The following is a 16,148-nucleotide window of genomic DNA, read 5'->3' on the forward strand; positions in this document are numbered from 1 at the left end:
GGAAAACCCAGAGGGTTAGCCTACCAGGCTGCAGGAAGATGGCCGCTCACCGACTGCTGCAGAGATGGCTACCCTGGGAGATCTTCACAGGTGCAGTTTCTCCCAAGGAGCTATGTAATAGTTTTGTTTGTGTTCAGACTTGCTGGTGGATTGCTCTAAAGCTTGGTTCGGCAGATATGGCAGTTCAAACAAGCCAAAAAAACAAGAAATAAATAAAAAGTCTTTCTCGGAAGAGCAGAGGCCCTCCTCCTGAAAATTCCCATGAACTATTGGGGGGTGGAAGGACAGCCCTTTGCCCAATGGAAGACAGGCAGAGTTTGGAAGCCAGAAAAGCCCAGGAAAGTGGTGGGCCTAGTTCCCGGGGACTCGCGTAGAAATGTGGCCAGTGGCGAGACCAGGTCAGGTTCTCCAGAAGGCCTGACAGAGGCCTGAAAAAGGTACCAGGAAGACCCAATTGTGCCCCAGGAAAAAGGGGCTTATTAACTACAAATTATGTCTCAGCTCTGGGGGCCCCAGTGATGGCCCTATAAACAAAAGACCCATTTGAGAGGCACTGAGGGGCCTAGGGGGGCCTGATGTGGGGGAGAAGAGTGGTTGAGGTAATTTTCATACGCGCCTATCTTTCAAGCTTCTCATATTCACTTGGTTTCTTCAGGCGCTTGGGAGGTCACCCCCTTGGTAGACATTGCAAATGGGAGTGGGGTCACTGGCAATCTGGCTATTGACGCAGTGAGTAGTGGAAAATAAGTGACCAGCGAGGTTAACTTCGAGAGTGCTGCGCCCGCAGTGGGGTACAACTAGTGTGGCATACATTCAGAAGAACCGCCTGAATCTGAAAGAAAAATCAAAACAATGTAAAACAGAAACACCTGAGTCAGGTCGTGTCTGCATCCCATGGACACTAGGTTTAAACTGAGAAAGAAGAACTCATTTCTCTACACCTTGAGACAGTAGTGTGGTGAGGGGACCTATGAGGCCCTCTGGTTTAGGGGTCCAGTAAAGCTGCAAACGCTGTGACCTCTATAGCTATTTGTTATGTCTTTGGATGGAAGGTTCACAGCACTCCTAACTACACAATCCACTGTATACAGCAATATAATAATAAAGAATAAAGTGATGTCATGTAATGTGGCTTACTAGCCCCCAACACTTAATATGGCCCATTTTTTTCTTAACCCCACACAGTATATGAACCGCTTTTTTGCCCCCTCACAGTATATGAACCCTTTTTTTTGCCCCCACATAGTTTACGGCTCCTACACAGTATATGACACCCTTTTTTGCCCCCACACAGTATATTTCCTCCTTTGTTTTGGGCCTCACACAGTATATGAATCTTAGATGATAATTTACTTCCCTATTCATGCTTCTGTCCATGCCAGCCTCCACTGCAACCTCCAGGGCGTGCTGTATCAGATGCTGAAGAACTGATGCAGCAAGCAGTACTGCCTACAGGCGGCTTGGACAGGAGCGTTGATAGCTGAGTAAATTATTGGCTGTTATCTATTGCAGTAATCCAATAGGTAGCGGCTGATTAAAAAATAATGCTGCTCCTCAGTTCATGCTATGAAGCACCGTCTGAGGCTTTCTCCTCAGGTCACTTCATTGCAGAAGCAGCCCTGGGCCATGGGGCACAATACACAAGGATGTGGGCTGGGTGACTGACACCTGCCATAAATACCTCATGGAAGTGGGTGCCAACTCTTGGATACACACCATATATAGGCAGCTTTTGGAACTCCATATAGAATGAATGCAGAGCCCCGTGTGTCCATATTGAGGTGCATTTTGTGATACAGTTTTCTATCCTGAAATGTTTTTAGCAGTAAAGGAATATAGTTATTATTGATGTGGAAAAACTCCTCATATCTGCGTCTTAGTGATTTTGGTGGGAGACAGTGATGGCGGCTTCTTTTTTGTACCTGCTTCTGGGTGAAGAGTTTAAGGAAGATGAAGATTAGGAAGGAGTCCTATGGAAAAGCTGTTCAGGCAATGAATAGAGAGAGATACCTGCACTGGAGTATCGGTGTCCTAAGCTGAGTGATACAATAACCTTCCAGTGAGAGCTCACCATGTTCCAGGCACACACTGTGGAAATACTGCCACTGACTGTTTAGTTTACTACAAAGTGGATTCGCCTCCATGAGTCTCCCGCGCTGTGCACTAAAGGGTTACAGCTTGAGGGGAGGAGCAGCACATTGAGGAAGAGTCCAGTGTGTCTGCTTCCTCTTCTGCCTGACTTGCCTGTCGAGGGAGTTCCGGGCTCGTAGTGGCTTGGAAGGTGGCGAGTGTGAGTAGGGCATTAGCCGGGAGTGTGCTGCCAAGCTGCCGCCTTCGCCTTTGTTACTAATGTCTGCGCCTCACGTTTTGGGGTTGTAGTGAAGTTATAAGGAAAGCGATACTACAGGATGTGTGAGCCTAGAGGGAAGACATCATAAGCGCTTAGATCTGGATGAAGACAACTCTCCCCCCTCTGAAGGATTTCTACACTAGAAGTGACAACACGCAGCCTGTCAGGAAACATGGAAGGGCAGCAGCATAGTAATGGTGGCCCCCAAGGCAAGGCTCTGCATGGGCGTGACATAGAAATAATCCCACTACATCTGGATCAGAAGGACTGTCAGGAGCCCGAAGAGTCTCCTCCAGCTTCTCCTCTGCCGCCACCTATATTCCTTTATCCTGGAGCCAAGAAACAAAAGCAGCCTGTAAGGTCTTCCCCTGGTAATGCTCCAGGAGCTGGGGTCCAGCAGTCATACCCTCATACCTCGCCATCATCTTCTCAGCAGAGGTATCCTGAGCCCACCTCTCCTGGCTCTGGGGGTCTTTCTCCAACATCTTCTCTCCAATTTATGATGCTAATGATGAATTACGCAGGTGCCGGCAGTGGAAACCATGGAGGTGCTGAGAAAGTCCAAAAAAGTGAGTAAATGGATGGTTGGAAGACCAAGTGGGTGTATAACTTCCACCTAAAAATTTGAGGGGTCTACAGGAGATATCTTATTACACACTAGAAGAGCGTTCTAACAATGAAGTTCGCAGTCAACCAATCATTCCATGCTACATTTACTGCCCTATTAATGGGCATCTGCTATCATGGCCACCATGTTGTACTTCAGACACCTAAGGGTATGTTGGATTTGCCTTAGGTAAAGTATCACGCACACCAACATATTTTATTTTTTTGTGTCCATATTCTATCTGTTTATCTGACAGCACACAGACACTTATTTTCGTGGCCCGTGTAATTTTCATGTGGGGCTCTATTGGACCAAACCACAACACTTATTAGCTTATTATCTCATGCCTTACTGAAGAATTTTCAGGCTGAGGCAAAAAAATTGCAGAAAGCAGAGTTGTTTTTTTTTTTTTTTTTTTTTAATTTTTTTTATTTTATTTTTTTTTTTTGGGGGGGGGGCTTGTTACAGACTTTGCTATAATTTTTTTCTTTTTTTAAGTCAAAACCAAGAGTGGCTTTAAAAGGAATGGGAAATATAATGGAATCCTTTATACTTCTCCTTTCTGCTAAATATGCTTCTGGCTTTGGTTTAAAAAATGCAGCAAACTCTGCAAAAAAAAAAGCCAATTTTTCACAAGAAGAGTCCCATGAGAGGGACTTCTAGCAGTATAGATTACAGTATGTCGCTGGGAGACAGGGTCTCAGCAGCATAGATAACTATAATGCTAGGAGTCCCTCTCCCGGCATACTGTTTAGTTTGGTAAATCTGGCCAACACACGGACAAAGTTTAAAGACTGAAAATTGGTCATGGTAATGCTCTCTAACCCCTAGTTCACACTAGCGTATGTATTACATCCAGTTACAGTCCTCATGGAGACCCCCCCGATGGAATACAATTGCAAGCGCTGTGCTGTCAAAGCGCACGGACCCGCACGGCAAGCACACAGACCCCAATATAGTCTATGGGGTCCGTGCGCTTTGACAGCACAACAATTGTGATTGTATTCCTTCTGGGGGGGGGGGGGTCTCCATGCGGACTCTTCCCGGACAAAATACATACGGTAGTGTAAACCAACCCTTAGTCTGAGGCCCCATGTTGTGGAAACGCAGCTTTTTTGTTGCAGATTTTGCTGTGTTTTTTGAGCCAAAGCCAGGAGTGAATTGAGTAGAAGGGAGTAGTATAAGTGCTTTCTATATATTTCTCATTCATTTAGTAGCCATTCTTGGCTTTGGCTCATATAAAATACATGGCAATCTGCAACAAAAATAGTTGTGTTTCTGCAAAATGGGACCTCAGACTCAGGCTGGTTTCCATCCATGCCTAAGTTTAGACTGCGAAACTTGCTCTACATGTGAGACAAACTTCCCAGCCTGAACGCAATGAAGGAAGGCAGGGACTGCTGGCATCATAGATGACTATAATGTTAGGTGTCTGTCTCCCCGATAAATTTGACTCACACACGGACAGATTTTCACAGCTGTAACTCTGTCATGTGAAACCAGCCTTAGTTCCCTTGCAGATGACCATATGAATAGCGAGCACACTAATTCTTTCATTTATATGGACCCGTACACATGACCGTGAATGACATGATCACGTGTGCGGGCTGACAGTCCAGGCCTCAAAATATGGAACAGGTCCTATTCCTGTCCAATTTTGCAGCCCTTCTTCCGTGGCTCCTATTCATTGAATAAAATGGGCCGCAGAAGCACAGCCAGTGAATATCCGTGTCGCTCGCGCGCTGCCCATGCCGTTCATCCACAGCCGCCAGTTAGCACATGGTCATGTACAACCCGCTTTAAGCTGAGGCCACATGTTGCAGTAGCTGCTTTTTGTGTTGCAGATTTTTTATTTTTTTTTGCCAAAGTGAAGAGTGGCTTAAGAAGGAGTGGGAAATATAAAGAGAACACTTAAAGGGGTATTTTGATCTCAAGGACATCATATCAGACTTGTATCTGAAGCTGAATGAAGTGTTCTGTTTGCCAGATACAGCTCCTCAGTGTTTACAATCCTTTGCCTAGATTTTAGGCCACCTCTGCATACTTTCTATGATGGTCAGGTTGGTTGCTGTTCCCCAGCACCTCAATTCTTTTCTCCTCATTGTTTACAGCTGGTTGCTTAAAGGGGCTCTATCACTGGGAAAAGTCATTTTTAACTAATCACATCCTTGCACAGGCTTTAGAAAGGTTATTCCACACCTACCTTTAGTATGTAAATTGCCTCAGTGGTTTCTGAATAAGTCCATTTTTATTAATATGCTAATGACCTTCCAGCCAGCTCAGGAAGTTCCCAGCAGCCTCCTCTCTTCTATTATCTCTTATGTGTGTGAGGCAAACAGGAAGCTGAGTCATCAGCAGTAGCAGCAGCCTCCCATAGGAAACAACAGGAGAGGAGTGCACAATATATCGTGCAACAGTCTAATTAGCATATGAATAAAAACGGACTTATTCAGAAACCACTGAGGCGATCTACATACTAAAGATAAGTGTGGAATAGTTTTTCTAAAGGCTATGCAAAGATGTGATTAGTTAAAAATGACTTTTCCTAGTGATAGAGCCCCTTTAAGTTAGGGTCCTGCTCACAGGTTGGTATGATGATGCCTGGGGGTCTATAATCTCTTCTCTCGCTGCATAAGTCTTCCAGTCTAGGTTCACTCCTGCTTTTGGTTTTCTGTAGACTATAATGGGATGGGGTCCGCCAGGTTTTCACCTGAAAAATGCAGATAGAAAAAGCCTGCTTGCAGGAAGGACTTTTCTCTCCGCATTTTTAAAGCGGAATGAGGAACGTAATTCCCCGTATTGTCAATGGGGTCCACTGAGTTTCCATCTAGTTTCCGCCCGAAAAGGGTAGAAAAATGCAGAGAAAAAAAGCGCTGCTTGCAGGACTTTTCTCTCCGTATTTTTAAAGCTGAATGTAATGAAATGGAATAACCCAGCACAGGTGTGAACCTAGCCTTAGTTCACCAGCAGTGCCATTGGTTCATTTCTTATTGTCTTAGATAGTAGATATCAGGGAACTACTCTGTCCCCCTATATTGCGGTGGTGCTGGAGTACTGCAGCGCTTCTCCTTTTTGGTTGTTAAAACACAGTTAAAAATTGGACATGTTCTATATTTTGGACTGTTCAAGAAAACACTGTCAAAAAATTGGTCATGTGAATAGTCCCTCATTCATTCATTATGCAGTGAATTTAATGCTGCTGTTAATTTTTTTTTTTTTTTTTTTTTTTCTGAAATCTTGTCTACATGGATTGGATTATACAGTGGTAAGACTTTATTTTTCTTTAATTCAGAGCTATTTTCTGCGGATAGGACATTTAGTAGATTACGCATTACTTTATCAGCACTTATAAGTTATTAAAGTTGCTCAGATGAGGTCTATCTGTCACTTTACTGGATAAAATAGCACTACATGCTGCAAGATCCAGGATCCTTTCACTTAGGATTTCATTTATGTAATGAATAAGGCTATTGATTAGATGTTGCTGTAGAATATATTTTATTTGCTTTCGCCACTGGCATATTTTATAGGCCCCATGAGTATTTTTTTGGATTATATTAAGTGTTTATGGTTTGCTGGTAGTTATTCTGAGAACCTTTCTCTATGTTTTTTTTTTTTTTTTTTTTTTTAAATCCAGTGTTATTCAAAAACAGAAAAACCGTGCAATTTTATTATTAAACTGAAATAGTCCACTGAATGTTAATTTAACTCTGATAACCTGGAGTCCAAAGACTGATTTCCCTGCTCTGCCAGACAAGACTGCTGGATTACTTATTCTCCATTGCGCTTTCTACTGTAGCTATCCATGTCTTTCCTGTAGCTTCCAGAGCAGCTAGTCACGTAAAGTGCATGTGCAAGATTTTAATCGCTCTGTATGTGACTGGCTGCTCTGAAGTATGCAGTGAAGAGGTGTAGAAGGAGGGATCATATGTAAAGAAGGGGGCGGTGAGAACTGGAGGTGGCTGATAACGCAGTGGTGCTCGGGGAACAGTGATAAGGCTTCCGGTTCTCCCTCATGAGTAATTTGCATATCAAGAAAACCGGATTCATTTTAAAAAATGGCTGCGTTGATCAATGAATGAAAGGTATGCCTAGAATAGCCTCTCTAAAGGCTATGTAAAGATATGCTTATTTAAAAAAACGATATAGCCAATGACAGACTCCCTTTAATTATTACTTCCATGTCTCTCACATATCAGTAACTCTTATGTAACACACACAGGGGTTAATGTAAGGAACATGATGGGGTTACCTACTGTTAAAGGGGTATTCCCAACATGCCTGTTCACCAACCTGCAGGCTGTAAGCTCTGTTCACTTCCTGGTTTTGTCGGTAAATTGGTGGGCGGAGTTTCACTTGCTATCTCACAGACAAAGCCAGCTCTTCTAGCTCTCTTTATAGCAGTACATGTTTGCAGTCAGTAATGAGGGATGATTGTAAATAAATTAGCACAGTATCACTGGAAGATGCACAATATGAAGCTTATGTAGCAGAACTTGATTTGTTAGGTGATGAGAATCCCAAACTTATATGCTACGGGACCATGAGTCAGCTTGCAATATACTCACTTTTAGGTCTGTGTTTACATACAGAGGTAACAGACTTCCTGTCTCAGCCCTTATCAGCAAAATTCAATTAGCAAACCTGATAAACGGAAGAGGGAGATAAACAGCTCAGAAATACAAGCTTGCTCAGAGCACTCAGCTCCCCCTCTCTCCCTGAGAGCAAGGAGCTACCTTACTTGTCCTGGGTGGAGAGATAAGATTATCCCCAGGTCCTGGTTATGGAAACACAGTGTAATCAATGAAGTGAATAATCTCAGATAGAGGCCAAACAAAGCAGTTTTGTTGAAGCAATGTATTTAGGAAAAGTCTTAAATCCACATAAGCTAGCAGTATAGATAGGATCCTTGAGATGGGACAACCCCTTTAATATAAGGGACATAGAGTTGCTAAACTGTAATGCAAATGACCATACTTTTTGTCCACAACTGTGGAAAAAAAAAAAAAAAGCGCAGTGCTATACATTTCAATGGCCCATATACGCAGACATTATTTTTGCAGCTGTGTGTCTGGACAAATTGAAGAGCAGCAAGTTATGGAGAAGACTATTTCTTTCTGTATTATCAGCCTTGTCAATTAATTTTTAACGTATAGGTCAGTGAAAACCACATCTGTACCACTAGTGTGCAGGAGGCTTAAGGGCTAGTTCACACAGGGACAAAGAGGCTGATTTTGACAGCGGATTTCGCTTCAAAATCCGCCCCTTTACAATAGTGGCCTATGTAGACTGCTAGCAGAAAAAAAGAAACGACATGACCTTTCTTCAGGTGTTTTCTGCCTGAAGAAAGCAATACGTGTGACCTAAGACTGAGGCCCCGTGGTGCAGAAACTAAGCGTTTTTGTTGCAGATTTTGCTGTTTTTTTTTTTTTTTTTTTTTTTTTAATGTACATTGTGAGCCCCGTATAGAGCTCACAATGTGCATTTTTCCCTATCAGTATTTCTTTGGAGTATGGAAGGAAATCTACACAAACACGTGGAGAACATACAAACTCCTTGCAGATGTTTGTCCTGTAGTGCTAACCACTGAGCCACCGTGTTGCCCCCTGCTGCGTTTTAAAAAAATAAATAAATAATAATTTTTTTTTTTTTTTTTTTTTGAGACCAAGCCAAGAATGGCTACAAAAGTAATGGGAAATACCTAGGAAGCTTCTTATATGTCGCCCTTCTGCTCAATCCACTCCTGGCTTTGTCTAAAAAAAAAATGCATCAAAGTTTGCAACAACAACAAAAAAAAAAAGCTGCATTTCAACCAAGTGGGGCCTCAGCTTTAGGGTGTTTCTTTGGGTGGTGACACTGTACCTAAATGAGGCTATAGCCAAATCCAGTCCCCGTGCTGTCACTTTGGTGTAAGTGTGATACACAATAATTCCTGGCTGGGGTTTTGCTGTTACTCCACTGCCAGGAATTAAATGTGGCAAAATTAATCTGCGTTTCACTTACAGAAAAGTGAAGGTACCGACAACCGAGGACTGGATTCCGCATCCAGGTACATAATGTGCTGCCATCCTACAGGTGTTACTTCACTCTGCCAGTCGCATACATTTACCACTAATTGCGGGTTACACATGTACCATATTTTTCAGACTATAAGGCGCGCTGGACTATAAGACGCACCTAGGATTTTGAGGAGGAGAATAGGGGAAAAAAATTTGAAGCAAAAAAAAATGGTAAAATATTTAATATATGGGAGTTGTAGTTTTGCAACAGCTGCAAGGCCACGTTGACAGGTGACCCTGCAGCTGTACAGGGATGCATAGTGGGGTTTTTTTTGCGGGGCCAGATGTATTTTTTAGTTATACCATTTTGGGGAATGTCTATTGCTTAGATCACCTTTTATTTAAATCAGAGGCAAAATGGTGAAAAAAAAAAAACACGGCAGGTTGAAAAATATCAGTAGAGCGGGCATTTTTGGACACAGGGATTCCTAATGGGGAGGTAATAAATCTTCCCTGCCATCTCTCTGGGAGCTCCGGCTGAAGTTACAGCCGGCTCCCAGCTTCAGTAGCTACACGATCTCCGTGCAGCTGTTGTGTTCTGACTGGATGTACCGGTACGTCCTGTCAGAACTAGGCAACCACTATCCGGAAGTATATAGTCTATGGGCGGTCCGGAAGTGGTTAAACTCAGATAAAGGCATCATGTTCTGTGAGATAATGGTGGGGGGCATGAACACATGCGGGAGCATAACTAGAAGTGTTAGGAAATATGATAGGCCTGTTTGAGGAGATGTGTCTTTAGGATGCACATGAAGCTGTAGAACTTGGGAGTTAATCTGATTGTCCAAGGTAATGGTGCAGCTTGGGAAAAATCTCTTTGACGGATATGGGAATTTCTAATAATAGAGGATGTTAGTTTTAAGTTATTGATCCGAATAGAAAGCATGGGTTGGGTGGTAGACAGATGAGCGAAGAAATGTAGGGAGGTGCACCATTTTGGAGAGCTTTGTGGATCAGGATAATACAGTAGTGATGTTTTTAATTGGGTATCTGCATAAAGATGGTACAGAAAGCCAAATCTGATTAATGGTTTTTCAAATGGGGCCGGTGTAGAGTGAGAAGAGAAGTGGAACTAGGACTGAGCCCTGGGGAACCCCAACCGCAAGAGGAAAAGGGAAGTGAAAAAGCCTACAAATTATTCACTGAAAAGGTGGCCTGAAAGATAGAACCAAGAAAGAACAGTGCCTGTGAGGCGGATAGAGCAGGCCATACTGAAGAGGAGCAGACGGTCTATGGTGTCAAATGGTTCTGGAAGAATAAGAAGAGAATAGTTTCCTTTATATTAAGCTGTCAGGAAATCTTTGGAAACTTTTGTAAAGGCCGTTTCAGTAGATTGAAGACAAATTGTAAGAGGTTGAGAGGAGAGTAAGCGGAAAGATGGTGGATTAGAAGTAGAAAAGGCTTTCCAAGATTTTGGAGATTGGAGGTGAGTCGGTAGTTGGCAGCATCGGATGGGTCAACGGAGGGTTTCTTAGGGGGGTTTGAAAGACAAGGAAAGAAGAAATAGCTGGAAACTGAGACTGGAGAAGTTGTGAGGGGGAAAGAGTCACTAATGCAAGAAGATAGGAGCTGGGGTACTTCTGTAACTGGATCAATGAATCCTTACGTGGCTCCATAGATGGAAATTTAAAAATGTTATGGGTGTCAGAATAGGGTAACACAAAGCAAACATTGTTTGGAAATTTTTTTTTTATATTTTACAGGGCAATCAATGGTAATGAATTGTGTTTGGTCCCCCGCCCCCCTCTATTTCACAAATTATTATATTTACCTATTCACAATACATTGTATGAACATTAAATGTTTCCAAGTTCTCATATGACTATTTGAAATCAAAGAGAAAAAAAAACTTCTTTTGGAGACTGGGAAGGAAAAAAAAAAGGTATATTCATGGGCCAGATAACATTGGATTGGGTGATAACAGCTGCAAATCACTGGCCTCAGTGGTCCCATGTTTGGAACCAATGACGTCCTGCTAATATGTCTCCAGTGCCCAATGATTGGCAGCAGTGGTCATTTGAGTCACTTGACTTCTGCATGGCATGCACCCTTTTACCACCACCCCCCCTTTCCAGTTTGCCTGGAAAACATTGACGGTTGCATTTGTGTCTTTTACATAAAATAAAATCTAGAATAAATGCTGTAGTTTTGCCACGGTTTTTTGACAGGACATGTGAATACACCCTAACATGACCAGTACAATTTAATAAGAATAATAATTAAATGTTGTTTATATAGCACAAACATATTCCACAGCACTGTACAATTTGTAGGCTTTGAGTACAGTCAAAAAGATGCATTACAAAAGAAATGGTCACTTCACACAATGGGACAGAGGTCCCTGCTCGCTATTGTTTACAATCTATGAGTTAGAGGGGGTGACACGAGGTAGCAGGGGGCGGCATCAGAGGAAGCATTGCTTATTAATCTTAACACTTTTGATTACCCGTTTATTCTAACCCTTTTATAGTATTCTGTTATACCAGATCCTGATATAAAATATTGATCCACTAACAAATCTATTATTCTGTAGCTGATTTATTCACTTTCTATCATTCAAATGGTAGAGAAATCGTCTCATTCCTCTTAGTTTCTTCTTGTACACTAACATGTTGTCTTATCATCTTCATAACATTGGCAAGGATTTGTGTAATAGGGATTATCTTGTACCTGGCGCATTTACTGAGCTGTGTCTGCAGTACAGAGTTCAGCATTTGGTCACTGTGATGCTGTGAGCGGATCCATCTGCTGCACTTTCCGGGATAACCCCTGTAGTCCAGATGATGGTGCTGTGTGTGTGCCATCTGCAGCTGTAAGGTGTCACTGTGTCGGATATCACCGTGAACTGAACGGCGTCCTTTAGAAGGTTATTTATTGAGTGAGTGTGTGTGAATGAATATGGATTAAAGGTACACGATATCCTCCCTTCTTCTTTACAAGAGTGGGTGAGTCATGATGCCACAGCTACCAGCTGTTGATAATGTTGTTTATTTCTTAGTAATAAAAAAAAAACCAATATTTTTCGGGAAGACTATCTGTTCACATCTTGCTTCATATTCCAGTCATATTTTGTTTTCTTGATGAGTGACTCTGGATAATGATGAGCTTACATTGATCATTTATTTATGTTTACATATGTTTCTGCGTTGTGAGAGCGATGTGGTGAAATGGAAGCATCTGTGTGTGGGTTTTTTTTTTTTGCCTGCTGATCAATGACCCTGCCTCTGTGATGTCTCTTGAGTATTTCTTAGAATGGATTTCTAGAGTATTTTTGTGTCCCTGCTGAAAAGAATGGCTCACAAGTAATCAATTGCTTAATAATCCAGGAAGCTTTCTAGTCTGGTCAGTGCTTTCGGAAACTCCTTGGGGCACATTTATTAAGCTACTTGTGCCGTTTTGGTTGTAAATTCTACCTTTTTGGGATCTTTTTCTGCTCTGCATTTGCACCATTTTCTCCAGATGTTATGCTGTCTTTGCCACTTTTCCTTTTTGTTGGAAAAAGAGGGTGTGGTATAAATGGAGATCCCATTCAATCTGGGGACCCACATGGTGGAAAATACACAGCATTTTACAGTCACCGCAAGGTTGATGGGATTCTAGCATATTCCTTGCGGTTTTGGAAATCGCAGCACGTCAATTGTATCTATGGAAAAGCATATGGTTTCTGTATACCGTATATACTCGAGTATAAGCTGACTTTTTCAGCACATTTTTCATGCTGAAAAAGCTCTCCTTGGCTTATACACGAGTCAGGGTCCACGGAGCACAGAAAACTGGAAGGGGGAGGTCCTTTAGTGCTACTGCTCTGTGATTGGCTTGTCATGAGGTCACGTGACTGTGATGTCATCAAAGGTCCTGTAGCCACTGGTATGCAACATCTGCAGATAAGGTTGAGTCTAAATCCTAGTAGCTCCGCCCACACCAGATCACATGGTCATGACGTCATCAGAGGTCCTTTAGCACACTATGATTTAGCGTCTACCCTGCAGATGAGTGGCCAGGATTCATTGTGTCTTATGGAAGATGTCTGTTGTATGGAGGAGAGGAAGCTACAGTAAAGTGACACACACAGGAACCTTTCATTAGTTACTCTGTCTATTATTGTCAGGCATTTGGGGTTATTAATTTAGTTTCAGTAACTCCATGTGCCTCACATTAATAGCAGTTATCCCCATCATATCCCTCATATTAACCCCTGTGTGCCCCATATAAGGGTAAGTAATATGAGAGACACATGAGGGTACTAATGAAGGACCTTAATTATGAAGATACCTAATTATTACCTCCATATGTCCCACATATCAGTAACTCTTATGTGAGGTACACAGGAGGTTAATGTGAGGGACTTGATGGGGTTAACTGCTATTACTATGAGGCATATGGACTTACTAAGCTGCAATGCACATGACCAGAGTTTTTATCTGCAATGCTGGATTTCTCCCCCTCGGCTTATACTCGAGTCAATAAGTGTTCCCAGTTTTTTGTGGTAAAATTAGGTGTCTCGGCTTATATTCGGGTCGGCTTATACTCAAGTATATACGGTAGGTATAATTGAAACAAAGACCACAGAGGAAACCTCTTCGGACTTTCTGTGAAAAACACAGCAGGAAAAAAACACAATGCATTGCCACTGCAGTTTTTCCTGCGGCCTGATACCGTGTGAGGCTAAGGTCCCATGTATTTATGACTTGTGCTTTTTTTAAAAGTACACTCCAGGACATACCAGCCTTAAAAATAAAAAAAAACCTGTCTGGTCAGACAGTATTAAAAAGGGACAATTGTGTTGTGTGTGGGTTTTTTTTTTTTTTTTTTTAAATTTCCTTAATAAAGCTCATTAAAGAGGGCCACCGGCATCGAGTCGCAGCTATCCGCTATTCCGGATAAAAAAAAGTCTGGACTCAGCCTAAGACCACATGAACACAAGGTGAAAACAGAACATATAACTGACTTATTTTTCTTTCTTTTTTTTTTTTTTTTTCTGTCTAGTCTTATTTTTGTCTGTTTTTATCTGACGACATGCATCTGACACATGGACTGAAAATGGATGAAATATTTGTGGCACTGGTGGGATAAAAAAGTTGCATCTATGTTTAATGTGCATGTAGCCTAAGGCTAGGTTCACATCCGTGCTGGTCTCTGTTGTTCTGGTCTGTTGGGAGACCTAATTGACTGAGAACCCAACAGCGGTTATCTGCGGACACCAGCGGTCCCCATAGACTAAAACTGGGTCCGCTGAGTATTCCTTGGGTGACAACCATTTTTATACTGAAACTGGCAGAGGCAGAGAGGAAAGAACTTTTCTCTCATCTGATTTTTGGTGGTTTCTGTAGCAGTGTCTCCAGAAGGAGACTCCAATGCAGATGTGTACTTAGCCTAATGATTTATTCAGACTGTGCAATTGGGTGCTGTCTTACCCTAAAAAGTAATTTCATAAATTCAACCAAAATGCATGCATTTTTCTGATGTGGCATTAACTACAACGAACAATGCTATATGACTTCACACTAACGTGACCCCAGCAAATTGTGCAAGGGATCATCATCTTAATATGTCACCCACCTGTTATAAAACATCAGCCTGCCTAAGGCAAAAGGTTTTCACAAGGACTGTATCCTGTATGTGACCTGTGATTTTTACTTGAATTGATCTTTAAGACTTATGTACAGTTGGAGCCTGCCTTTATCCTGACATCTACTGACCTAGACATCTGTGCAAACAAAATGTGCATATATATATATAATATATATATATATATATATATATATATATATATATATAGTGCCTACAAGTAGTATTCAACTCCCTGCAGATTTAGCAGGTTTGATAAGATGCAAATAAGTTAGAGCCTTCAAACTTCAAACAAGAGCAGGATTTATTAACAGATGCATAAATCTTACAAACCAAAAAGTTATGTTGCTCAGTTAAATTTTAATAAATTTTAAACATAAGTGTGGGTCAATTATTATTCAACCCCTAGGTTTAATATTTTGTGGAATAACCCTTGTTTGCAATTACAGCTGATAATCGTCTTTTATAAGCCCTGATCAGGCCGGCACAGGTCTCTGGAGTTATCTTGGCCCACTCCTCCATGCAGATCTTCTCCAAGTTATCTAGGTTCTTTGGGTGTCTCATGTGGACTTTAATCTTGAGCTCCTTCCACAAGTTTTCAATTGGGTTAAGGTCAGGAGATTGACTAGGCCACTGCCACACCTTGATATTTTCCCTCTTGAACCAGGCCTTGGTTTTCTTGGCTGTGTGCTTTGGGTCGTTGTCTTGTTGGAAGATGAAATGACGACCCATCTTAAGATCCTTGATCTTCCCATGGATGCGGACCAGATGGCCAGGCCCCTTGGCTGAGAAGCAGCCCCACAGCAGGATGCTGCCACCACCATGCTTGACTGTAGGGATGGTATTCTTGGGGTCGTATGCAGTGCCATCCAGTCTCCAAACGTCACGTGTGTGGTTGGCACCAAAGATCTCGATCTTGGTCTCATCAGACCAGAGAACCTTGAACCAGTCTGTCTCAGAGTCCTCCAAGTGATCATGAGCAAACTGTAGACGAGCCTTGAGATGACGCTTTGAAAGTAAAGGTACCTTACTGGCTCGTCTGGAACGGAGACCATTGCGGTGGAGTACGTTACTTATGGTATTGACTGAAACCAATGTCCCCACTGCCATGAGATCTTCCCGGAGCTCCTTCCTTGTTGTCCTTGGGTTAGCCTTGACTCTTCGGACAAGCCTGGCCTCGGCACAGGAGGAAACTTTCAAAGGCTGTCCAGGCCGTGGAAGGCTAACAGTAGTTCCATAAGCCTTCCACTTCCCGATGATGCTCCCAACAGTGGAGACAGGTAGGCCCAACTCCTTGGAAAGAGTTTTGTACCCCTTGCCAGCCTTGTGACCCTCCACGATCTCGTCTCTGATGGCCTTGGAATGCTCCTTTGTCTTTCCCATGTTGACCATATATGAGTGCTGTTCACAAGTTTGGGGAGGGTCTTAAATAGTCAGAAAAGGCTGGAAAAAGAGATAATTAATCCAAACATGTGAAGCTCATTGTTCTTTGTGCCTGAACTACTTATTAATACTTTAGGGGAACCAAACAGAATTCTGGTGGTTTGAAGGGTTGAATAATAAA

At 42.3% G+C, this 16,148-nt stretch overlaps 1 protein-coding gene across 4 annotated transcripts in view; it reads left to right on the forward strand.

The window, feature by feature from the left end:
- Positions 1-2,214: 2,214 nt before the first annotated feature.
- RUFY3 (RUN and FYVE domain containing 3) overlaps positions 2,215-16,148 on the forward strand; it is a 76,981-nt gene continuing 63,047 nt past the window's right edge. For 2 of the 4 annotated variants that reach the window (XR_012717370.1, XM_075285119.1), the window contains exon 1: positions 2,215-2,919. Coding sequence is in view for 2 of the 4 variants with exons in the window: in XM_075285119.1 (XP_075141220.1) it covers positions 2,523-2,919 (397 nt within the window). In the remaining 2 variants the exon portion in view is untranslated. Of the gene's footprint in view, positions 2,920-11,753; positions 11,883-16,148 lie in introns of those variants that run through there. The other 2 variants (XM_075285156.1, XM_075285144.1) reach the window with 2 other exon arrangements.

Source organism: Leptodactylus fuscus, chromosome 1 (assembly GCF_031893055.1).
Source record: "Leptodactylus fuscus isolate aLepFus1 chromosome 1, aLepFus1.hap2, whole genome shotgun sequence".
NCBI lineage: Eukaryota > Metazoa > Chordata > Amphibia > Anura > Leptodactylidae > Leptodactylus > Leptodactylus fuscus.